Source organism: Salmo salar, chromosome ssa09 (genome assembly GCF_905237065.1).
Source record: "Salmo salar chromosome ssa09, Ssal_v3.1, whole genome shotgun sequence".
Classification (NCBI taxonomy): domain Eukaryota; kingdom Metazoa; phylum Chordata; class Actinopteri; order Salmoniformes; family Salmonidae; genus Salmo; species Salmo salar.
In genome coordinates, this window is record NC_059450.1 from 128,786,058 (window position 1) to 128,812,696 (window position 26,639).

Here is a 26,639-nt window from a genome sequence, read left to right on the forward strand (position 1 = left end):
AAGAAATTCAACAAATGAACTTTTAAGAAGGCACACCTGTTAATTGAAATGCATTCCAGGTGACTACCTCATGAAGCTGGTTGAGAGAATGCCACGAGTGTGCAAAGCTAACATCAAGGCAAATGGGTGGCTATTTGAAGAATCTCAAATATAAAATATATTTGGATTTGTTTAACACTTTTTGGTTACTACATGATTTCATATGTGTTATTTCATAGTTTTGATGTATTCCCTATTATTCTACAATGTAGAAATTTGTAAAAATAAAGAAAAACCCTTGAATGAGTATGTGTTTTATATCTTTTGAGAGTGTACATCCTTTTTACTTATTTTTACATTTTCTAAACGTATTTACTTACTTGAATAGGTTCTCCCAGCCATGTGGATGAATGGAAACAAGGTAGCAAAGTTTCTTTGTCACCAGAGCGTTATAGAGCATATTACTGTATACCTGTGAATAAATTCATGAAATGGAGAATGGATTAAACTAATTATCCATTTATAACCAGACCTACATACAAACTTGATATCCTGAATTTTTGACGCACAGTCGAAGATGCTGCTATATGCTGCCATATGCTGCCAGCACGCCCAAAAGCGAGCCACTCTGAGCGCCTAAGCAGCACGCAGCAATTTACCGTGTGCTAGTGTACATGAGTCACAGGCCTACAATGGAATAATATATTTTGTATCTTACAGTTGCAGCAAAAGTGCTATAATATTAATAATCTATCTGATTGTGTGATGGGTGTGTGATAAGATCTTAATGTCCATCTTGCAGGTCAGACTCCAGACACACCATCCCAGTGACCTGATCCTGACCTGTAGAAGCTTTAACCAAAGAGTCGGTAGCGCGTGCATCCCAGTCTGTCACCAAGCAGATGGTCCAGAGACGTCGGAGACCTTTTCTACCCACAGCAGCACCAAGAACCAAACCAAGCTGAACTCATCTTATCCAAGGGTGTAGGCGGGTTGCAATAAAATAACATAGCTATATAATCCATACAGTCATACCCCACACCTCCTCGGGGCTTATTGCTTAAGTACAACACATGGTAACTGATGCCTGTGACGGGCTTGTCGGTCAGCATGATGTTACAAGAACATAGCCTACTAGGGCAGGGTTTCCCAAACACGTGGGTGCACGTTTTGGTTTTTGCCCTAGCACTACACAGCTGATTCAAATAACCAACTGAGTTGGTTGCAACCAGTATGGGCCCAAGGACTGAGTTTGGGAAACCCTGTCATAGCCCACTGAATATTGTAGTCTACTGGATTTTATGCCTATCAGTCCATGCACAACCATACATGTAAATTCCAAATAAATGTAATTTATGGAGGATATGCCTAATAGATTAGGAAAATAAGGAGTCAATATGGATGAGGGAGCAATTATAACTACTACACAAAATACATATGTCATATTCTGAGTAGTAGCCTAATTAGCGGTCATGTATGCAATGACCACTAATCACATACAGTATACAGGAGTTACAAAATCAATTGTGTGGCCTAATATCTACCATGACCACAAGAAGTCGCCCTTTTCAACACAAAAATCAACGTGCGTCTATTTTGTCTGGTACATTTCATGAAAAAACTATTCCCATAACGCTTTATGAATGAACAGAGGCGGGGTGATAAATTCATGACGCATACTTCAATGAGTGTAGCTGCGCCCGCTTTGACAGCTAAATATCAGTCGCGAGCAGAGAGAGCGAGCGCGTCAGGTCTTGAACAACTACAGCGCGCGAATTTTCAGACGTTGAATTCTTCAAGTGGAGAAAGACACAGACAGGAGTTGGTCGTGGCCATGGAGTTGAATTCAGTGCTTTTGACGGCGGGTGGCTCTATTGGATTTTTTAAACTTGTCAACTGTGGTGTCAGTAAACTCCCTATACCTGAGTCTGCTTGCAGAAACGCCTGGAAATGGAGAAATGTATGCACATCTTTCACACACAGTCTGATAACTGGGATATGGGCTGTACTGTGGTGAGTCGTTTTCCACTGCCATGATGCATAAAATGTAAAGATACATTGTTTTCAATTAGCCTACTAAAAGCTTATACGTTACAGACTAGTAACTGATATAATAGGTTTTATAATACATTTTTATATGTTGATTTTTGTCGGATAAGGTAACGGAATAATGTGGACAATGTTTTGTTCTGGACTGAATTGTGAAATGTTAAATCAATGAATCTATGGTCATATAAAATGCTTCAGATTCTACTTTTATCTAGCCTACACATATTTTCACTGTTCTAATTCTGTCAATTTCTCTCCCAATAATAATAAAAAAGTAATTGTTTTGAATAAAATATCCTGCTTATTATCTCAAATGAATTTGTCTATTCTTCCCCTACAGCTTTTTCGTACACCCACAGATGGCCGAAGATTTGATAGGAACCCATTCTGTGTTCTCGCATGCGTTGGTTTCTGTATCAATCGGTGAGTGTGTGTGGATGGGCAGAGGTAAAGGGAAGGGCTGTGTGAACTGTCCACACGTAGCCACAGGAAGTAGGGGTGCTGGAGGTGCTGCAGCTCCCCCTGATAATTTAAAATAATTTTGCCAAAATTAGGTTATAACAAATAATTTCCTCCAAAATGATATTACTCTTGTCTAAACAGACATGAATCAAATTATTCAAAATACTACACCAGAGAGCTTAATTTAGCTACAGGGGGTCAATAACTTCAAAAAAAATAGCAGTAGATTAAGTTTTATGACAGGCACGTACAGTTGGGAAGGCTGCAATTTCACCAATACACCCGCCAAATATATAACAGCTTGTTCGGGTGTGGCCAACGCCGACTGATTGAGACAAACACACGCAGGCACTCACACTATACACACATGTATATTTTTATATTGTTATATGGTGGTATTATACATTTTGTTGTAAATATGTAGTGCGTTAATGATGTTATATGATGTACTTTTATTAAGAAAAGTTTTTGTTAATTGTGTGATGTGCCTTAATGTGTCTGGACCCCAGGAAGAGTAGCTGGCAGCAGCTAATGGGGAGTTTATTTATAGAGTGTGCAACTCTATTTATTTTTATAGCAGCTAATGGGGAACCATAATAAATACAAATAGATATAATCCATAGAAGGATTTTGGGACTTTGACTGTTAAACTCATGGCTACACTAGCAATTGCTGTCAGTCCTGACTTGAATGAGAGCTGCCATCCATCTATTAATTATATTTCTGTGGTTGGTTACGGCTGTCAGTAAGCATTTCACAAATTTCAAAATACAATCACGAGAAAAACGTAGCCCTACCGTTTGGAAAGCAAATGCCTACTGGTGAAAAGAGAATACTAATCTGTCTGTAGAAGTTTATTTCTCAACTTTTGAGCGATTCTGAGCGAACAGCACTGCTTTTCAAAGTAGCTTATCTTGAGATATTGGCACAAGCACATCAGCCATCACCGGTGAGTAGCCTATCCTTCATCTTCATAATTGAGTCAGTTACTGGAAAGTTTATTTTGTACCCTACTGTACCCTATACTATATATCAGGGTTTCTGTTATGAAGATTCGGCGCCGGACAAGTGACTAGGAAGATTTTAATGTATCGAACATTTGAGAAATGTACCGGTCATCCATATGCACTGGGTTCATAACCTATTCGGATGCCCACCCACGCAGCCAGCACAATCAATGTTTTATTTTTTTTATTTAACTAAGCAAGTCAGTTAAGAATAAATTCTTAATTACAATGATGGCCTACCCCGGGCCAAACCCAGACGACGCTGGGCCAATTGTGCGCCGCTCTATGGGACTCCCAATCACGGCCGGATGTGATGCTGCCTGAATTCAAACCAGGTACTGCAGTGACGCCTCTTGCACTGAGATGCAGTGCCTTTGACCGCTGCGCCACTCAGGAGTTCTCAATGAGGGACATTAGCCAAATAAGCCACATTTACATGTCTTTAAAAACCGCCTATAACAACTTACAAAAACACTATTCCTTGTGTTTCGTTGTGGGTTTTTACTTTCCTAAAGCATCAATTGTCCCCCTCACGGTTCAGCTGTCAGAGAATTGAGCACTAAATGCATCAGCGTAAGGGATGCATAGGCCTATAGGCTTAGGTGTCTACTGTGGTATTAATATTTAAAAAATAAATAAAAATGAAGAGAAACTTCGCCCTAAAGAGAGAGAGTTATGCCGGCGGCATGCTATGACCAACATGCAGGTCTTTATCCTTGTCAGATACGCTACTGCGTCTGCTATACATATATAGGTGTACAGAAGGAGGATAATTCATTATTTTTCGATCAGAATATGTTCTATAAAGATAAGCATTATATTGTTAGATTACAGGAGTAACTCTTGTAGGTATAAAACATTCTTCCTCACCTCAAATTCAAATGTCAGAGTCAGTTGGAGCGCCAGTGCGCACTGCCTTCATATCATAGGACTGCAGTATAATAGGCTAATAGCCACACAAAACCTTCACAAGTTTCTGAACTTTATCAAGGTAATATAAAAAGTAAAGCCGTTGTTTATAGGGAAAATATAATCAGGATATTAATACATTTTAGTAGACGCTCTTATCCAGAGCAATTAGGATTAAGTGTCTTGCTCAAGGGCACACTGGCAGATTTTTCATCAAGTCATTTAGGGGATTTGAACCATTGACCTTTCAGTTACTGGCCCAATGCTCTTAACCACTAGGCTACCTGTTGCCTGTCAGATCTTGGCAAACAACATTGCAGTTGGAAATGAATGTGTCCAAAGAAAATGGCTCAACAGAATCAAACAGAACACTTGTGAACTGGTTTAAACCTTCAGAAAAGTTATGAACATGCTATATTGCAGCAATTACCAAGAAAGGCTAGTGCCTACCCTACCCAAGAAATAACAGCAATAGTCTAATTATATTTATTTTACAACAGGCCTACTTATAACATATCTTATTAAACTAAATACGGAGCACACAATTAAAGACAGATTGAACTTAATTTAGCCAACAAATGTCTCAACAGAATAAAACAAAACACACTTTGCATATTTAAAGATGCACTATGCAAAAATCCGGCATTTCCTGGTTGCTAAAATTCTAATAGTTTGCCTAATTTCAGTTTATGTGATAAAACAAGCAAGTATAGTGTAGAGAATCAATGTCCCATCTGAACCACTGTGAAATATATTTCTCATAAACAAAAATATTGTATTTTAAGCTGTTTTGAAGCTGGTGTACAAAACCGAAAGTAAAAGAAGCAAAAACTAAATGTAAGAATTGGAAGCATAGAAATAGCGCCCATATAGCAGATCTACCGTGTTTTAGGCTTGCTTTCAATGAGATCTATAACTCTCACATTTATATGCGAATTTGGTTGGGTCGCCCAAAAAGTTACATATTGCAGCTTTGAAGAACTGGTTTAGATTGATAAATAGGTCTACAATAATAACAATGATATACAATAATAATGATAAAACAAATTATACTGATACTTTTGGAAGGGCTGGTGAAGCGGTACCGGAGCGCCAAGTCTAGATCCAAGAGGCTTCTAAACAGCTTCTACCCCCAAGCCATAAGACTCCTGAACATCTAGTCAAGTGGCTACCAGGACTATTTGCACCCCCACCCCCTCTTTTACACCTCTGCTACTATCTGTTATTATCTATGCATAGTCACTTTATGTCACGTCCTGACCATAGAAAGCCTTTATTTTACATTTACATTTACATTTATTTTCTATGGTAAAGTAGGTCAGGGCGTGACTAGGGGTTTAGTCAAGTTTATATTTTCTATGTGGGCTTCTAGTTTGTTTTTTCTATGTTGGTGTTTTGGTGTGATTCCCAATTAGAGGCTATCGTTGTCTCTAATTGGGGATCATACTTAAGTAGCGTTTTTTTCCACCTGTGGGTTATGGGATATTGTTTATGTTTAGTTGCCTGTTAGCACTGCATTGTCGTCACGATTCGTTTATTCTTTGTTGTTTTGTAATAAATGATGTGGAATGCTACTCACGCTGCGCCTTGGTCCGTCTATACACATGAACGTGACACTTTAATAACTCAACCTAGTTGTACATATTACCTCAATTACCTTGACTAACCGGTGTCCCTGCACATTGACTCTGTACCGGTACCCCCGTATATACTCTTGCTATTGTTATTCTGCTGCTGCTCTTTGATAATTTGTTACTTTTATTTCTTATTGTTATTCGTATATTTTTTAAACTGCATTGTTGGTTAGGGGCTTGTATGTAAGCATTTCACTGTAAGCTCTACCTTCACCTGTTGTATTCAGTGCATGTGACTATTACGATTTGATTTGAAGCAGTGTGGGAGCCAGACTCTACAAACTCATGTTTGTAATGTGACACAATGAGGGGAAAAAAGCAGAAAAGGTTTTGCCTATATTCTAACCTGCAACACCAGGCCCTGTATTCATAGTCTCAAAGTAGGGGTGCTGGTCTCGTATCAGTTTTGCCTTAATTTAGATCATAATGAATAATATTATATAGACAGGGGAGACCTGATCCGATATCAGCACTATGACACACTAGGCTTACTGAAGCTGGCTGGATCAACAGATTAGACCATCAACAACAGTGGCACTGCGATGTGGAACACACACCACCTTCAACGACATGTATATCCTCTATAGATGGTCATGGATTGATCCTGACATGTTATGCCACACCAATTCACTGAGGAGCTGGACTCCCTTAATTGTGGCTAAATTGTTTTGTAACTGTTGCTTGTGGTTACTGATGCATTCATATGGCCATTTTCTATTATTTGTATGGTTAACTGTCACAATGCTCTGTGAGGACCATTATAAGGCAACTATGAAATTGTGTGGATGGACACACTGGACTGACTTGCCACCTGACCATGTCTATCTCTCAGGTGATTTCGAACAATACTGTGTGTGTGTCAGGCAGCCTATACCCTTCCACTGATCTCTCCCCCAATCTCCCCAACACGCTTCACGTGTCTGACAGCTAAAATTGCTCTGTAGAATGAGAATTAAGCCTGCAGCACAAGTCAAACCAGACCATAGCTTTCACATTTTTAGGAGTCTCGGCTAGATGGACAAAATCTTTACGCCAAGCTTAGAGTAAACCCCAGCAGTACAGCTCCTTTAAATACAACTTCCTCTATTTTGACTTTGACTCTAATTGGCTAGTGTATTGTTTCCCCAATGGCATGAGCTCATTTAAATGACTGCATGCCATGCTATATACTGCTAATTTATTGGATATGTGCCTGGCTAACAAGGGCTCCAACAAGGGCTCCCTTAGAATTCCAAGGATTGTTAGCATTCTCCTAGAGAATCCCACCCACCCCTTAATGCTGCCTGCCAGTGTTTTGCCAGAGTTCTAGAATCAATGGTGGGGCATTATGTTGCTTCGTCCCAGGCACCGCTCCGGACCTACCCCCGTAGATCACGTGACCCTAGAATGGGCCGTAGCGCCTGAGAAGAAGGCTGTTGATTTATGCCACAGCAGCCTGCCCGGGTCAAATGCCATCTGTAACAGAGAAGGGAGTCAGGGTGAGGAAGGTAAGGATGGTGCATCCTCTGGGCCCTGCCTACAACAATGTGGCGTGACCGTGACACTGAGCCTATAGTATGCTTGTCTCTATCAGGCCACAATGCAAAGCCGGAAAGATAAAGTATTTTCACTATAGGCAATTTCAACATGGCAGTTTGGCCACATAGTGAAATCCACTATATGTTCGGAGGCCATATTGACAATGTTTGTTTTTTTGCTCTGATTGACCAAACAAACACTAGCCTGGGACTCGGTTTGTGGGCCAAGTTGATGATGTCAGGCCAAGGCAAAGGTGTTGACGTTTTGGAATGCAGAACAGTTACATTAGGTACCCTCCCAGGCTGACCAAAGGTAAACGCGGTGTTAGACACCGAACATGACACTCATGAAGTGCCCCTCTCCTATTGGGTGTGTCGTTCTTTTCATTCAAAAATATTTTTGTTTTGAGAATCCGTGATCAGTCACAAAGATTTTCTGATAATAACTATTTCAGTAGACTTCTGTATTATTAGTTACCATCTCAAGAACCAAACATTCCATGGTTTGGCTGTCAGCCAGTATAAAGACAAGTTGTGTTTGATCGCCATGTCGTTGGACTGTCACTGCCCAAAACCCACAGAACGGAAGAGTTTGGCTCCAGTCCCCATTGTGACAACATATAGAGCTATGCTGCTGTCGTATTTAAAGACTACTCAGAACTTTTTCAGCCACGTGTGGTGTTAGACAGGTGAGAGACTGGGGCAGAAGGACAGGGGCAGGGGGAGAGAGAGGGAGAAAGGGGGAAAGAGAGAGACTCACAGAGGGAGAGAGGGGCAGAGAGAGACAGAACCAATGAATCCTTATGAAACACTGTCAGTGTCATAATGATAAGAGAGCCTGTTGGAAGGCCAACCGACAGAGTGTTGGTCACATGCTACCATGGTTCGATAATGTGAACGCTTGACCTAGGTTGCTTGTCTTCACTGGTTGTAAAATGGCTTTTCTTTATACACTAGGAATGATAAAAGATGAATGGATTACACATTTAAAAAATCTAATATTATGGCTCCTATTCAGTCAAAATCGATTCCCAATGCACAGTGAGAATTATTTTTGGGATTCAATTTGGACGATTTGGTTAAGTAAACATCAGTTGTTTCTTCAGCGTGTGTTTGTCATATACTGCAGCAACTGAGGATGCTCTCAAGGTGCACATCTCATCACTATATTTACAGAAGCTTTTTGGTATTGAATGTCAAGTGGAATATGTAGTAGGAACACAGACTGGGGTTAATTCTAGTCTGCCCTAGAGGAGGACCTCCTCTCCTACACACATGCGCCCGACTATCTTTAACTCTTCATTATTTTTACACCATTCTGAAAAGCCGTCTCCATGGTTACACCCATAGCAGAGGACTGATATAAATAGCGTTCTCTAACTGACATCTTGGTTACCATCCTTGGTTTCGTCATGGAAGCGACTGGCAAGAGGTGTCCCCACTAAATATACATGAAATGCCAAATGGTCCTCCACTGAAAAATCCTTTGTTCTATCGATCTCCATTCCTTTGTTTTGGTTCTAAGCTAGAATATGCGTTTTCTATGTTTTGTTCAACAGGTTACTTCATCTATGACTTCCTTGATATGGTGGTCAACCAGAAGATGATCCTGTCATGGGAGCTCCTATTCCATCACACAGTGGTAAGTGGTCCTCCTGGTAGCATCTAGGAGGTTTGAGGTACCCGTTGTGTACAACCACAGATCTAGGATCAGGTTACCTTACCTCACTCACCATAACCTTGATCATTAGGGGGATGGTAAATATCTGACCCTGTATCAGCAGTTAGGTGAAACCCAGCCTAGAATCTCCTGTCTCAACCTTATTATCTAGCTAACACACCCACCAGAGAATACTGAAACAGTGCACACACATTTTACACATAAAACCACCACAGTCATTGGCCCCTGTTAGCATACAGCATAGATCAAATCACATTTTATTGGTTGCTTGCACAGTTTTGCAGATGGCATCACAGGTGCAGAAAAATGGTTATCTCTCTAGCTCCGACAATGCAGCAATATATAGCAATACAATAACAATAATCACATAATCAAAAATTGAAAGAAGAACAAGAAATGAAGACGTATCAGAACCTGACTGTTAACCTTGTCCAGCTAGCATTCCTCATCAGGCTCCTAACCTGTCAGACATCCCCTTGAGGATGTCAACCCCCAGGCACGCCAGTGGAGCAGAGGTCTTTGGGCAACCACGCTCGCATGATGAGTAAATTTGCCAGAGACCTGATGAGTTGCATTGGCTCCCTAAGTCAATGCCTAGACTTTAGCTTAGCAGGCTAATGTGCTCTTCTGTCCCTCAGAAAATCTGTTCTAACCCCATCGGTCACAGTAGCTAGGAACTACCCCTCATTATCGTTCTCTTTCCCATCAAAGCTAGACAGCTCCAGTACTACGTAATAGGCCTCAAATGAGAGCACCTGGTGAAGAGAAATGCTCATTGTTCATCATTGTCCTTTGAGAAAAGTGTTCATTGTTTACCAGTGTACTTGAGAAAGACCTGATGGTCTTGTTCTCATTCCCTTGAGAATTGATGTCTCATCTTTGTAGAATGCTGCTCGAGGCTTTACCTCAGGGAATAAAGTTGCCTATTGGCAACAGATCTAGGATCAGTTATTCCCTCCCCCCATCCTAACCTTAACCATTGAGGTGTAAAATGCTAAACTGACCATGACATGCGCCAATGGTCTTCTGCCTGACCCATTTCCATGGCAATGCTGAGCTTTTGAAGACCTTTTTGTTTGAGGACCTGTTTGGGATGTTGATGTACATTTTTAGATGAGTGGATAGAAGATGATTTGTGTAGGTTTGCACCTGCCTTTCAAGGATTTTGTGGTGTTGGTCTCTGTCTGCCTGTCTCATAGATTTCTTACTTATATACTTCATGTATGTGGGCACATGCCTGTTTACATGTGTGAGCCTCTATAAGTGTGTGTCTCAGTATCCCTCGCACACATGCTGGTGAGCAGTACAGTATTCACACTCAGCCTCTCATGTGTATGTATGACTCACAGCTGGCTGTTCGTCGTCAATGTATCAACACTGTCCAGGGCAAGTCCTGCATATCTAAACTGACTGACTGACTGGACTCACCCTGCCAGGCAGCTCCATATCTAAACTGACTGACTGGCTGACTGACTGGATTCAGCTCAGCTTGTCAGGCAGCTCCACCTGCTTCTGGCCCTGGAAGGTTAGTGAACCAGTGTATTTTGGCTCAATCCCTTCCTGGACTCCCAGCTCCCCTGATGTCACCCTATGGTTCTCATCCTCTCCTCTCCCAGGGCCAGCAGCCAGCCAGACAGCCAGTCAGTCCCCCATTCTGAGGTTTTGTTGTTGTTGCTCTTTGCTCCTTTTATTTGCTGGAAGCTCCATTCAGGACAGGAGAAGGAGGAAGTCTGGATGAGTGTTGACAGACCGTCCATGGCTGTGGCCTGGGAGGAACTATGACTTCCACTTTTCCTCTCCTTCTCTCACATCCCCCTTTTTCTCTGTGTTGTGATCCCTTTCTTTTTCCCGCTCCCATCCTCTCTTTTTATTTATCTCCCTATCAGTCTTTCTTTATTCTCTCTCTCCTTCTCTCCTCGCTCTCACTCTCTCTTTTCCTCCTTCCCCTGGTGTTTACTGCTGGATTCTGGGCCTGGCAGTATTGATAAATAAGAACATTGTTTTGTGATTTTGGGTCGAAGTAAAGGGAGAGAAACTCTCTTTCTGAATCTGAGACCTCAATGGATCATTTTGTTGGTCTTTGCTAATGTCTTGTTGACAATTTCTACGGTTTGCGGCAAACACCGCCTTAGTTTGGCGTACCCCATCCTCATCCTCTGAAAGTAATGTTGGTTACAGTCACTCACTTTGTAATCCTGTAGAGGGGTTTCTCTGAACTGCAGACTTAACAACAGTAAAGACTCAAGCTAAGGACCAACGCTAAAGAGTTAATAAGGCAAAGCTGTAGTAGTAGTTCCAGTAGTCGTCGACCAGGGTTCGTATTCATCAGGGCATATCGTAGCAAAATGGGTCAAAACGATGTGCAATGGAAAACATAAACTAGGGTTTCTTATTGGACAAGTTCAGATAGAAGGCTACCTCCCAGTTTCAGCCCGTTTTCCACCATTTCATGTCTAGTGAACATGACCCAGTCTTAATAACTGGGGGTGGATAAGCTGTCAAACATTCCATGGAAACTTGGGGATTTTTTCCACTTAAGTGGAGCTTGCTGGGTAAGAAAGGCGGGAGTTCTCTTACAATGACATATGGGTACACCACTGGCAGTTTGACACAGAGCAACACAGAGTCCCCTAGTATAGCCAAACAACCACTGACCCCTTCCTTCCTTTGGGAAACTGTCTGTGCCAGAAATAGGGCACCTGTATCAACACAGCACCGCCCCACTCAGATCTGACTGAGAAGATACTGTAAAATATGTATGAGCATAATGAAGATTCATAACAGAAGATATAAGGGCTTTATAAGTGTCTGGAATCAAAACGAAATGGACAGACATTCTGACAAACACCAGATTTGCGTTTACAAAACTGTAGAAGTTGTCAGGGATGCTTTTTGTTTCAAGGGGTTTTTCTGCTGTAGTTTCAGCAACATTTTTGGAGCTGCCACTGCCTTCGACTTGGTTCATGGAAAAACAAGGAATAATTTACCATAAAACACTCCCTTCTCCTCCCCGTGTGCTGCCCCAGTTGGCAATGATATTTGGAAATATTAAGGTCGCTATGAACACGGGTGAGTAGATGCTAGAGAACTGCTGCAGAAGTTAATGAAAAAAACATTTTGAAAATGGCATTGCATCTAATACAGTTCATTTAAGATATGTAGATCAGCAGGGAAGATGTCATTTGACTCTAGTTGCTTTTATAAATGAACTCTCTATAGCTACGCTCTCAGTTCAAACGTTCTCTGACTGTCAGATGTTTTTGAAGGTTTCCACAGTGTGTTTGCCATTTCCCTCATCCCTGTCTCGTTACGCATAATTGAGTTTGCTTATTAGTAGTGCTTAGTGCTGGTAGGGAAACGAGTGTCATGCGCTACCCTCTAACTGATACTTGGACTGCTGTGTTCCATCATTGAGATCTACTATCTTATCCGTTCCCCTACATCCTGTATCTGCCCTGTCTACTACTGCTGCCATATTGGGAACCCAGTCTACCCTCCTTGATCCTCCCTCAGGTTCTCTCACCCCATCTCCATGCTTAGTCTAGGAGAAGCCCCTTCTGCATTCTCACTTGAAGGGTCATAAAACACCAGCCTAAATATATGAATGTAACTCTGTTCAGTTTACTACGGTGATGATTGCTATAAGCAGGCAGTATTGGAGAAGCTTGATGCTTCCACTTGCTCCCTGTGAGAATGTCATGCGATTGGATCCATGACTTAGGCCTAACTTGGAGACTCAGTGTTCTACAAGAACTTCTGCATGGCCGTATAATGGACGTCACTGGTGGCTGTGGCTGTGTCACTATGGTGTGGTGTGACGCTTATGGAATGTCATGCCTGCCAGCTTCTCTTCTCCTCCTTTCCTCTCCTGTCCTCTTGTTTTCTCTCCCCCAAGCTTCTTCTCTACAGATCCTGATAGTCCTGCTCCTGCAGACCAGTCTTTCTCCATGTCCCCTCGTTCTGTCAGATTCCACTGACTCGCAGTCTAATATGGCCGCAGTACAACAGCCGCCAAAGCTGTGGTACATGCCCTGCGTTCTGCTTCGTCATTCTCAACCCTCTGCTCTCTCTTATGTGTACTCTAAAAGCAAAACAGCATGTTGAGTTTTAATATCGAATTTGCTTCGGAAGTAAATTCCTTAACATACATTTCCGTAATATGTGGTTTGTTTTGTTTGTTAAATTGTGGTTTGCTTTTCACAAACCACTAAAAATGTCCCTGGACTTGAAGCAATGCCAGCAGGAGCAATTTCATTTGTATAGTAGGCTGCTGAATGTATTTGCAAAATAAATATTCCAAAGAACTTCATGTGCTCCACACAGACACTCCATTTTGGCCAGGGTTATATTCTGTGGGTTGAGGAGCCAGAAGGAGTACTGCTTGCTGTTTATTTTTGCGCAATATTCATCTCTTTCAACATGTCGCCTAAACCTAGAGCTATGAGCTATTACCTCATGTGGTGTTTTAGCCCTGTCATGGCATGAATGTTATTAGAACTTATAATAGCCATAGTGAGAACACCAGTTTTGAGTTGGGCTGCCATTCTCCCAAGCCCACACCCACCTACTGTGTAGTACAATAGAGAAGGATAATGTGATTCAGAGTGAGATTGAGTGTGAAGGATAGGAAAGCGGGGTGAGGGAGAGAACGTGTCTGTAGATTCTTGGCAGGAGAGTCGTGGTGTGTTTTGCGGCCACATCTCTTTGGAGCAGGGAAACACTCCAAAGAGCACCTGGTGTGTTTCCAGACAGGAGACATCTGGTCTCCACATGAACCCCCTCTCACACACACTCAGCCCAGCTGTCCGCCCCCATATCCCCTACACCCACACAGTCAAAACACCACCCCATCCCCCACGAATCCACCCACTCAAGACAGCTTCCGCCCCTTTCATCATTTAGCTTTCCATTCCTCAGTGTCGTTCTATACAGTAAACCACTCACCCAATGATACCAGCCTATCTAAGACCCCTCTCATCCAATATTCATACATAGATTGAACCAGTCATTAAACTATAAACCAGTCAACCATAAAACATACAGGGCAGATGAGTAAAGTTCAAAAAAATGCAAGTAAATACATTTTCTAGGAATTCTAATAACTCAACAGTGAACTGTAAACATTTTGTTGTACGCTGGTATTGGACAGAAACATATTCTTTGTGCCTAGGGCCTGACAATAAGAATGCCAACAACGTCCCCTAGAGAAAAAGTCCCTGCGAAGTCATGACATCCCTACATTGTTATGAAGTGTCCACATTGTCAGAAAGACCCCACATTGTCCCCACGGTCCCCTCATTGTCATGACAACACCTTCAGTTCCAAAGAGGTTGGGCAGAAAATCCAGATGTGCTTAAACAGAGCGACTGTTGTTAGACGTTGACATGGCAACCAGGAATGCGGCTCTTCAAGGAAGCTGCCGCGTAAAGAAACCGTAGAGACAGGCTCAGGGGGAGGAGAATGAGGGAGTTGGTCTTTACTGACTTGAGGAGGAACGGTCTCTATTTGTTTTGTGTGTGTGTCCCACAGAGAGAGAGATCCCTCCCTGACTTAGCTGCCAGCTAGAAGGATACCTGGGAATTCCAAAGCATGTACGTCTGTGGTTTTCCAGCAACTATGGAATGTGTGTAGTCTTGGGAGGAGAGGATGTACTCAAAAGATAATCCCAGATTCCAACATGTGTTAAAGGGAATTCCTATATTTAGCTCACTTACACTTGTTCGTATGCTGGGTAGTTATGGAAACATTTTCATTTGCTCAAAACGTAATGCACAAGTATCCATAGGATAAGTGTATTGTTTCACAGCTGGTAGTGTACATATACAGTCAAGGGGTAACTGAATAGTGTAGGTACATTGTTTTTGAAGTAGCTTCTGTACTAATCAACATCTAGAAGAAACAGTTAGGTGAGAAATAGTGAGGTGAGTCACTGCAAAAACACACCAAAACCAATTCACACTTCCACACCTATTGCCTGGCAACCACTAGTGAGGACTAGTGACTTGATTATGAATAATGTCACAGCAACCTCTAAACATATTCCATGACAAACTTTGTTTTTCTTTTACCATTACTAACCATGGATACACACCATACACATAATGTTTTGGGTTTTCCTAACTCTATGGTCGTCTGTTAAACTTTAGTCTTGTGACATTGACCCTGATCAGCCCTAGAAGCGTCATCATAGTATCTTCTACTGCGGATGCGTGTTATTTTATGTAACGTGGATGTGTGTGTTTATGTTTATGCAAGCTTGTGTGTATGTGTGAACATGATGGTTCATACACATATCTTTTACGTGTAGACTTTGACCCCTCGCTACACTCCCATACTGTACATAAAACTTCCTCTCCTGAACCACACCCTGGCCCTGCTTTATACAAGACAGGACGTTTTCCATAGGCTTTCCCATTAGTTCCTTACCATAGACTTGCCAAGCCCATTTTTACTTCCCTTACACTAAGGGAAGGGGAAATGGCTCCATCTGTCTACTCGAGTCCAGTATTGACCCGTTGCTATCAGTGTAAATGTTTGAGTGTGATGGTCGCTATGGAGCGTGGCATTATTAGTCAGTAAATTTAGCCCAAAAAAATTTAACACAACTAAGCCCCAAAAAGAGATGTATTATTTTTCAAACAATCTTTTCATACCTTACATTCTCATACCTTACATTTTTATTTGTGGGAATAATTGGAAACAGATTTACTAAATACAACTACAGTCACTCGCAGCCGGTTTTGGTCCCCCTGTTGCCGACCCCTTATATAGACCGTATGGACAGTGTATGAATAGAAAGGGTATGTACAGCAGTAGTTATATAGGATTGGCCATGACTAGAGTACAGTATATACATATAAAGTGGGTAAAAAGTTATGTAAACATTATTAAAGTGCCCATCGTGATTCCATTTTTTGTTATGTTTTTATGAAGGGCAGCAGTCTCTACGGTGCAGTGTAGATTACCTGGTGGTAGCCGGCTAGTGACCATGTCAAAGGTGTAGGGCATGGTACTGGGCAGATGCTGGCTAGTGATGACTGTTTAACAGTCTGATGGCCTGGAGATGGAAGCTGTTTATCAGTCTCTCAGTCCATGCTTTGATGCTCCTGTACTCCACCTTCTAGATGGTAGCGGTGTGTGTGTGTGTGTGTGTGTGTGTGTGTGTGTGTGTGTGTGTGTGTGTGTGTGTGTGTGTGTGTGTGTGTGTGTGTGTGTGTGTGTGTGTGTGTGTGTGTGTGTGTGGGGCGTGTCTTCATTTCATTATTCTGATTATCCTGCAGAACAGGCTGCTCAGGCTGCCAACATTCACTCCGGAAGCCTTTTTTTGTCCTGAGGTTTCATGTCATCTGTAACCAGGGGAACAGGTTTGGTTCCAGGTGTGTCTCTACCGCTCAGAGAGAGGTAGGTGCTCTGAAGATGGACCTACTCTGTTGTTCCATTCACACCTGGCTGACATTTTGGTTTCTCTGCTGCCTTATCTTTGTCTGCCATCTTGGCCATGACCCTACAAATCTTAGTAGGAGGAAGTTGCATCTAAAGGCTTTTCTACACCAAAGTCCATTCTATGTTATTCCACAAATTGAGTATCTATGCCACTTTTGTTTTTATCCTCCACCTTCGTAGGTCTGCCACTGCTGTGTGTCACCTTGGCTCTTCCTGAACAACATCGGCCATCTTGGCTCTTTCTGTCCCTTATCTGCCATTCTTTACTGTGGTTGAGACAATACACACACACTCACACATACTGTTTTCACCCTTTCTCCTTTATCCCCAACCTGTTCAATATACACAAAACGAGAAAACTCTTTTGAAACAAGGGTTCTACTGCTGATTTTTGCTTTCCGTTTCAAAACGTATTGCTACGTTGTACCCTACTGAACACGACACAGCAGCACATACAGTAGGGACAAGGTTAACCTCACCGTGCCCACAGACTGGGTCCCCTGCCAGCAGTCTCATCACCCTGGCCCTGTGTGTATCCACTATGTGTCTGTCTGTGGCACTGTTAATAAGCTACCAGCAGCTAGACGTCCAGCCTTACCTTGGCTTAGCAGGGGATAGCCTGCTAATGCTGAATCATTCTAATGGTCCAAGGGGCTGTCTTATCTGTGTTGACCAAGGGAAAGGGGATTACAGTAGCTTCAACCCCAGCCAGTGGGGCTCACGGTCGGGCACGGTTTGGGGATTCATCCCCTCTCATGGTTTGATTTGATTTAATTTGGTTGACTGACAAGACCCAGCCAGGACCCAGGCTATGATCTCTGGTCCTAATTATACCCCACAAAGAGCCACATGCCTGAGCTCGGGCCTAGTGATGACCCCCTGTCTCTCTCAGGATGAGTTCAGATGGGTCAGTTGGGATATACTCTGTGCTTTGGGACTACCATCTCCAGATGATGGCCTGACTGATTCGCTGGGTCATAGTAAGGCATAAAGGTTTTGTAACCACCAGCTGCTGTATTAAATGGCTGACTGCTGTATAAGAGATGTACAGTTCATCTCACGTGTTTTATAGTAGTAGGGTGTGTGTAGCTTGTGTAAGGTGATAGTGTGTAGCTTGTGTAAGGTGGTATAGTGTGGAGATTGTGTAAGGGGTTATTGAGTGAGTGCCTTCTCACCCACTTATATCAATGATTATAGTCAGTTATTATATACATGGCTCTGATTACCCCCTACCTTCCCAAGAACAGGGAGGAAACTACAATCAGTGGCTCTACTGAAGATCCCGCTCACTAACAACACTCCTCAAACATCATAAAGGAAGCCATGGTCATACAAGCAGGCATAAACACACATACTAGGATCTCCAATGAGTCTGATAAGTCTATTGTCCCAGGAATAATTATTTTTAACTAGGCAAGTCAGTTAAGAACACATTTTTATTTACAATGACGGCCTAGGAACAGTGGGGTTAACTGCCTTTTTCAGGGCAGAACAACAGATATTTACCTTGTCAGCTCAGGGATTCAATCTAGCAACCTTTCAATTACTTGCGCAATGCTCTAACCGTATGCAGGCTTTTTATTTCAACCAGTAATCCAGTAATCCATGGTCAAATTCTACTATTTGAAGTATCACAGATAGGTAACCAAAATAGTGACTGAATATCTAACAGTATTTATGAAATAGGTTATTCAAAAATGTGTGTTCTAATTAACCAAGCAGTTGTTCTTAATACATACAGCAAGTGTCTGTCTTGATGTTCAGCTGAAGTGAGAACCAGCCTACACAATGAATGCCAAGGATCAACGTTGAGAGACCATACGAGACGTTACAGAGAGAGCTGCTAGGTGATAGATAACTACAGTAGGTAAACAGAATCCTGGCCATGAGGTCTCTTATCAGGGCATTGCATAAGGCTATTATCTGACCTCCACGGTTCCTGTTTTGAGTGTCCCTGAGGAGATGTCTGTGTGTGTGTGACCAGGAGGAACGATAAGACAGCTTGAGGTTTAGTGTGAGTGTGTATATATAAGAGACTGGGGTGTTTACCTGGGGCTTCTCTCTGGGGAGAGAGTCACACACACCTTATTGACTAAGAGCAACATGTGATTAGGGCCTCTATATTAGAAAACAAGGGGAAGAGGACATAATACTGTATCTCATGTCAGTGCTGGCCTACTGGTAGTCTGGCTTAATAGGTGTTATTATTCAGACATGCTTGGATTTGAGTTGCTACATGTAAGCGTCTCATTCTGTCTTTTTATTCCTGTTGAGGGGGTAGCCACTAGCCGTGTGCTGACCTTTAGACTAGACCCCAGTGTGTGTGTGGTGCTGTATATCACATTACCATTTGTCTTACTACTTACTGTAAGTCGCTCTGGATAAGAGCGTCTGCTAAAGGACTAAAATGTAAATGTCAGTTTAGGGACTGCACCTCCTCCGTTGACTTCAGCCTTACCCTTGGGGCCACACACACACTTAAAGCCTCCCATTGGGTCCTGCCTAATTGTTAAGCTCAGTCTCACAACCAAGCCATTGAGGATGTTTGAACCTTTGTGCTTTAAATTGCTGCATTGGTGTGCCAGTAACTGCTATGTAACATGGTCTACAGTTAGTTCTGGGGGGCTAAGTCTGCGTTTCAATTGGTACCCTATTCCCTATGTAGTTTGCTACTTTTGTGCACACGCATGTAGTGCACTATATTGGGAATAGGGTGCCATTTGGGAGACAGACTGAGTAATCCAGTGGTTTGAATGGAGAGTAGTGACAGTGTGGAGAAGGTTAGGGTTAGTAACAGTGTGGAGAAGTTTAGGGTCAGTAACAGTGTGGAGAAGGTTAGGGTTAGTAACAGTGTGGAGAAGGTTAGGGTTAGTAACAGTGTGGAGAAGGTTAGGGTTAGTAACAGTGTGGAGAAGGTTAGGGTTAGTAACAGTGTGGAGAAGTTTAGGGTTAGTAACAGTGTGGAGAAGGTTAGGGTTAGTAACAGTGTGGAGAAGGTTAGGGTTAGTAACAGTGTGGACAGGGTGAGGTCATTGTACTACTAGGGTGTTGTTCTTTCGGAATGGGATATTTTAGGAAAACATAAATCTGCCCTCCAGTCTGCTACAGTAACTAAGTTGGAAGTGAGATTTACTGATCAAACTCTGACACACAATAAAATACAGCTGCAGTCTAATAAAATATTTTTCAAAATATTTCCCTGAAGTTGTTGTATAACAGAGCAGTATGTATGTATACATTCATAGTGTCTCTATTGTAGACTGGCACTGGGTGCCACCTATTGGTTCTGGTACGCTACTACAACATCACCCCCTGTTACCAAAGATTCTCTCACAGATAGAACAACGAGACAGATATTTCACAGGATGTATATGTGAAGCATCTGCTTGGCGTTTCTACTCACTACCAAATATGGTGTGAGAGGAAGCCCAGTGGCCGGCAGTGGGAGAAGATGGAACAAGATGGATTTTGGCCGACCTTCTGCAAATGTTCTCATCGATGAAACATTTAATCTCAATTCAGTTTTCTGTTCCTAAAACTATAATCTGTTAAGAACAGAGCGGACTACATTTTATAGACTTTAATCTTTGCCAAAGTTGTAAAAAATGTAGTTGTTTAGAAGGAGTGCAAAGGCGAATTGAGTTATTTCACACACGCACTTCACAGAGTAGGCGTTCCCTAACGGAAATATGGAAATGTATACTAGAATGGGCTAATAAGATCTCGCTAGCTCGTGCTTGGCTCTGCCCACCTCCTTGCTTGTTCTGCCCACTATGACTCAATTGTTCACGTTGAAAACGACAGTCTATCTTGGTTTAGTTATAAAAAATCTTTGACTATCTGATATGCTGTAACCTCACTGACTTTAATTTCACAACCATGACCTTGCAGATGTTTGATAAGCATGATGACCTTCCTCAATGTAATTATATAGTGTTTGACGTTCAGAGGCATGTATCAAATAAAGGAAAAACAAACAAGGGCTTGTTATGAGAATCTAACTATGACATTTTCCTGGAAATAATACAATATTTATCATAAAAACAAAGACTGTAGTGTTGTGAGTCAGACAGAGATGGTCACAGGATGGGGTGCGTTTTGCACCGTTGTTAATATGGTAGACATGACCTAAGTCATGAGATCCCAGTCATCCCACCACTACCTCGTGGGATGTGGTGCGTTTTGCACCGTTGTTAATATGGTAGACATGACCTAAGTCATGAGATCCCAGTCATCCCACCACTACCTCATGGGATGATGGTAAACCATGTGATTTCTGGGTAGAGGAGTTAGTTGTTTTTTTGTTATGTTAGGACTCGTGAGTTGACTTGGACTCGAAAGCTGGGACTTAGGACTTGAGTCAAACTCTCGATTTAAGAACCTGAATACATCACTGCCACTAAGTGACTAACTTTCTCTCGTTCTCTCTCTCCCTCTTCTTCCTCCAAGGTGATCAGCTGTTTCGGCATCGCCGTCCTGACCGGTCGCTACGTTGGCTTTGCTGTGGTGGCCCTCCTGGTTGAGATCAACTCTGTGTTCCTCCACCTGCGCCAGATCTTACGCATGGCCTGCCTAGCAGCGGGCGACCTCTACCGCATCAACAGCATGGTCAACCTAGGTACTGTCATGTTCATAAGGTTTCAATGATGAAGCATATTGTTAATGAACAGCTAGTCATTATCTATAACTTCACATCATGAGTTGCCATGAAGGGGTTTGTTTACATGACATTTCAACGGTCGTAAGCACTGTTGTGAGTAGATTATACAAATGTTAGCACCACATAATTACATACAGAATTACATATACACTGAACAAAAATATAAACGCAACATGTATATGAAATGTATGAAATTTTGTGTACAAATTTGTTTACATCCCTATTAGTTAGCATTTCTCCTTTGCCAAGATAATCTACCTGACTAATGTGGCATATAACGAAGCTGATTTAACATAATGATCATTACACAGGTGCCCTTTGTGCTGAGGACATTAAAAGACCAATCTAATATGTACAGTTTTGTCACACAACACAATGCCACAGATATCTCAAGTTTTGAGGGAGCATGCAATTGGCATGCTGACTACAGGAATGTTCACCAGAGCTGTTGCCAGAGAATTGAATGTTTGTTTCTCTACCATAAGCCGCCTCCAACGTTGTTTTAGATCATTTGGCAGTACGACCAACCGGCCTCACAACCGCAGAGCACGTGTATGGCGTCATGTGGTCGTGCCCCATGGTGGGGCAGCGTGCCCCATGGTGGCGATGGGGTTATGGTATGGGCAGGCATAAGCTACGGACAACAAACACAATTGCATTTTATTGATGGCAATTTCAATGCACAGAGATACCATGACGAGATCGAGGCCCATTGTGAGGCCCTTTTTTTTTTTTTATCTGTGACCAACAGTCATGGGGAATCCATAGATTAGGCCCTAATGCATTTATTTAAATTGACTGAATACCACAAATTAACTGTAACTCAGTAAAATCTTTGAAATTGTTGAATGTTGCGTTTATATTTTTGTTCAGTATAGAAATACATATCATTTAATAGGATATATGTTCTTGGCGCTAAGACGTTGTGCTGAAAGTAACAACCCGCATATCATTCCAGGTACCTACGTGGTGTTCCGGATCAACACCCTGGCCTGGATGACCCGCTGGCTGGTCCTGAACCGGGACAACATCCCCCTGTTCAGCTACACAGCGGGGAGTGTAGGGCTTGCCATCATGACCGCCATGAATATAGTTCTGTTCTACCGCCTGCTGAGGTCTGACTTCCTCAAGAGTAGTGGACCCATGCCCACAGAGGTTAAAGAGAGTAGAGGGCAAGGAGAGGGAAAGAAGGAGACGTAGTGTGGGATAATCTCTCTCCTGTTTTAGGGTACAGGCATTTACAATTCACACACACAAAGTCCATTGAATGAAAGCCAAAAATACATGTATAAAATATACAATTCTACTATTCATTACATTTGACGTTTTACAGTGCATTTGGAAAGTATACAGACCCCTTGACTTTCGCCACATTTTGATACGTTACAACCATATTCTAAAATGGATTACATTTCTCCTCATCAATCTACACACAATACCCCATATGACAAAGGCAAAACAGGTTTAGTCATTTTTGCAAATTAATTTAAATATCACATTCACATAAGTATTCAGACCCTTTACTCAGTACTTTGTTGAAACACCTTTGGCAGCAATTACAGCCTCGAGTCTTCTTGGGTATGACGCTGCAAGCTTGGCACACCTATATTTGGGGAGTTTCTCCCATTCTTCTCTGCAGATCCTTTCAAGCTCTGTCAGGTTGGATGGAGAGCGTTGGTGCACAGCTATTTTCAGGTACCTCCAGAGATGTTCGATTGGGTTCTAGTCCGGGCTTTAGCTGGGCCACTCAAGGACATTCAGTGACTTGTCCCGAAGCCACTCTTGGCTGTGGGCTTAGGGTCTTTGTCCTGTTTTCATCTTTGTCAGGTTTTCATCAAGGATCTCTCTGTACTTTGCTCCATTCATCTTTCCCTCGATCCTGACTAGTCTCCCAGTACCTGCCGCTGAAAAACATCCCCACAGCATGATGCTGCCACCACCATGCTTCACCGTAGGGATGGTGCCAGGTTTCCTCCAGACGTGATGCTTGGCGTTCAGGCCAAAGTGTTAAATCTTTGTTTCATCAGACCAGAGAATCTTGTTTTCCATGGTCTGAGAGTCCTTTAGGTGCCTTTTGGCAAACTCCAAGCGGGCTGTCATGTGTCTTTTACTGAGGAGTGGCTTCCATCTGGCCACTCTACCATAAAGGCCTGATTGGTGGAGTGCTGCAGAGATGGTTGACCTTCTAGAAGGCTCTCCCATCTCCTCTGAGGAACTATGGAGCCTGTCAGAGTGACCTTCGGATTCTTGGTCACCTCCCTGACCAAGACCCTTCTCCCCCTATTGCTCAGTTTGGCTGGGCGGCCAGCTCTAGGAAGAGTCTTGGTGGTTCCAAACTTCTTCCATTTAAGAATAATGGAGGCCACTGTGTTTTTGGGGACCTGCAATGCTGAAGACATTTTTGGTACTCTCCTCTAGATCTGTGCCTCGACACAATCCTGTCTCGGAGCTCTACGAACAATTCCTTGGACCTCATGGCTTGGTTTTTGCTCTGACATGCACTGTCAACTGTGGGCCTTTATATAGACAGGTGTGTGCCTTTACAAATCATGTCCAATCAATTTAATTCATCAAAGTTGTAGAAACATCTCAAGGATGATCAATGGAAACAGGATGCACCTGAGCTCAATTTCGAGATAGCAAAGTGTCTATTTCAGTTTTTTTTTTTGAATACATTTCTAAAAACCTGTTTTTGCTTTATCATTATGAGGTATTGTGTGTAGATTAATGAGGGGAAAAAATTATTTCATCAATTTTAGAATAAGGCTGTAACCTAACAAAATGCGGAAAAAGTCAAGACATTTGAAATTATACATATGAAATGTCTTACAGGTTGAGGTGCAAATCCCATAGCACTGACAAAGAAAAGAATATATAAAAATATACATACTACAGGGAATCATTGAATCCAAAACCTGTGTCTTCTTGAACATGTTGTAAACATGCTGAGTAACACTAGCACTAAGAACGTTTATTGGCCAATTCTTATATAAACTAAACACTTGCTACCTCGAAAGTCTGTAGCAGCTGCATCTGTTCCTAACATGAGCTTTGACATCTCTGTTGTAAGGGTTCAGCTGTCTTGTTGCCAATTGCAAACCGGTAAAAATGAAATTGGCCTTTTTATTTGAAGGTTGATGTACTTGACTAGTTGTTCGGTTGTTGAAGTCTTCAATGTTTCAACCAGAAGAAAAATAAATCATCCAAATTAAGAATAGAAGTGGCATGTTGGTATTGATCAAAACTGTTTGGTTGCTAACCAAACAACAAGGTTGACTTCAGATTGAGGCCAGGTTGGGTTTGTTTCTCTCTCTCTCTCTCTCTCTCTCTCTCTCTCTCTCTCTCTCTCTCTCTCTCTCTCTCTCTCTCTCTCTCTCTCTCTCTCTCTCACACACAGAGAGGCAACAGCTGCTATGTTAGTCCATTTGGAGATTGCTCTTTAAGTCAAGAGTGTACCTGTCAATTCTAGGTCCACACAGTCACCTTGACAACCAAGAGAGAAAGCTCTTCCCACGCCCACCAGCTAATGACATCACTAATGACATCCAGCCCCACGGGCCATTAGGCTGGCTTCTGATGACTCACATGGGGTGGTGATCATTGAAGTGTCATTACAGATTTGGCCTGAAGGAGGCAGCACACTCCTTAGATTCATAATCTAGGTCAGGGGTTGGGTTCCTTACAGTCTCTAAGGAAGGATATGGGACAGGTGAACTAATCCTGGATTTGTGCCTTAAAGGGTAACTTCTACCTAGAGCTCCAGTCCTGATTGATGTCACACTTTTGCCCCAGCTAACACACCTGACTCCAGTAATCACCTAATCATGGGCCTCCCGAGTGGCGCAGTGGTCTAAGGCACTGCATCACAGTGCTAGCTGTGCCACTAGCGATCCTGGTTTGAGTCCAGGCTCTGTTGCAGCCGGCTGCTACCGGGAGACCCATGGGGCGGCGCACAATTGACCCAGCGTCGTCTGGGTTAGGGGAGGGTTTGGCTGGCAGGGATGTCCTTATCCCGTTGCGCTCTAGCGACTCCTGCGCCGGGCGCATGCATGCTGACACAGTCGCCAGGTGTACGGTGTTTCCTCCGACACATTCATGTGGCTGGCTTCTGGGTTAAGCGGGAATTGTGTCAAGAAGCAGTGTGGCTTGGTTGGGTTCTGTTTCGGAGGATGCACGCCTCTCCCGAGTCCATACGGGAGTTGCAGTGATGGGACAAGACTCTACCAATTGGATACCATGAAATTGGGGAGAAAAAGGCAAAATATATATATACAAAAAAATAATCACCTAATCAGGATCTTCAGTTTAGAATGAAATGAGTTTAATCAGCTGTGTTTGTTAGGGATGGCGAAAAAGTGTGGCACCACTCCAGCACTTTGGTATTATTGCGCTGAAGATTTTATAACAAGATGTATTTCTATGTTTTGTTCCAGTTTTTATTTTATTAAATTTTTCTATATTTGTAATTTATTTGTACTCTAAAAAAGTTGTGAATTAATTGTCAAGGATGAATAAAATTATAAAGATGGTTAATGAACACAGTTATCCCTTTGAATAATATTGTATCTACCTTCAGAACAATTGTTGGTTATATTGGAGATATATGGATTGCTAGTGGTATCTACAGTATATGGTGTATAAGCTGTTGGGCATTGTGGTGTTTCTATAACTAGTGAGGGGTTCTTCCTATTTCCCTGAGTCTTGAACATCCATGAGGGTCTTTTGAAACCCATGAGGGTTTATTATTTTTTGCCTTTTGCTTATTTTGCTCTCTGACTAAATACATCCACTATTGCAGGGGTGGGCAGTCTTACCCTGCAAGGGCTGATGTGGGTGCAAGTTTTGGTTTCAGCCATGCAGTAATTCTATTTGACCAATTCTTGATGGAATACTATGATGAGAATAGCAAAATTAGATGACCCTACCAATGGCAACACACTGCTATACTGTACCACTATCAACAATGAAAAGACACTAATGATGTTTGATATGAAGCTAATTAACAAAGAATAATTAACAAGCTTGCTTCAGCTGCTTGAATAGACCTCCCTAACAACAGAGAGTCAATGAAGGGCTGAAGATTTGTCTATAAAAACAGTCATTTGTTTCCATTCAAAAGTTGCCTTCATTGCGAAAAGACTCTTGAATAAACTTCACTAGCTCGACACGTGTATGTATGTACTGTATCTGTTTATTTTCTAGCAGCTTAACCTTCAGTTGTGATGGTGATATCTGAAGTACTTGCATTAACTTGTGAGCTTTATATTGTGTGCTGTTTTGTAATGATATGATACCAGA

The 26,639-nt window shown here is 42.3% G+C and overlaps 1 protein-coding gene across 1 annotated transcript; it reads left to right on the top strand.

Moving 5' to 3' along the window:
- Nucleotides 1-1,682: 1,682 nt before the first annotated feature.
- On the top strand, nt 1,683-23,045 carry LOC106612839 (TLC domain-containing protein 2). The gene is made up of 5 exons (XM_014214412.2): nt 1,683-1,992; nt 2,369-2,451; nt 9,117-9,199; nt 21,131-21,299; nt 22,300-23,045. Exons 1-5 carry the CDS (start codon nt 1,814-1,816, stop codon nt 22,539-22,541), a joined length of 756 nt encoding a protein of 251 aa, XP_014069887.1. The 5' UTR covers nt 1,683-1,813; the 3' UTR covers nt 22,542-23,045.
- Nucleotides 23,046-26,639: the final 3,594 nt, after the last annotated feature.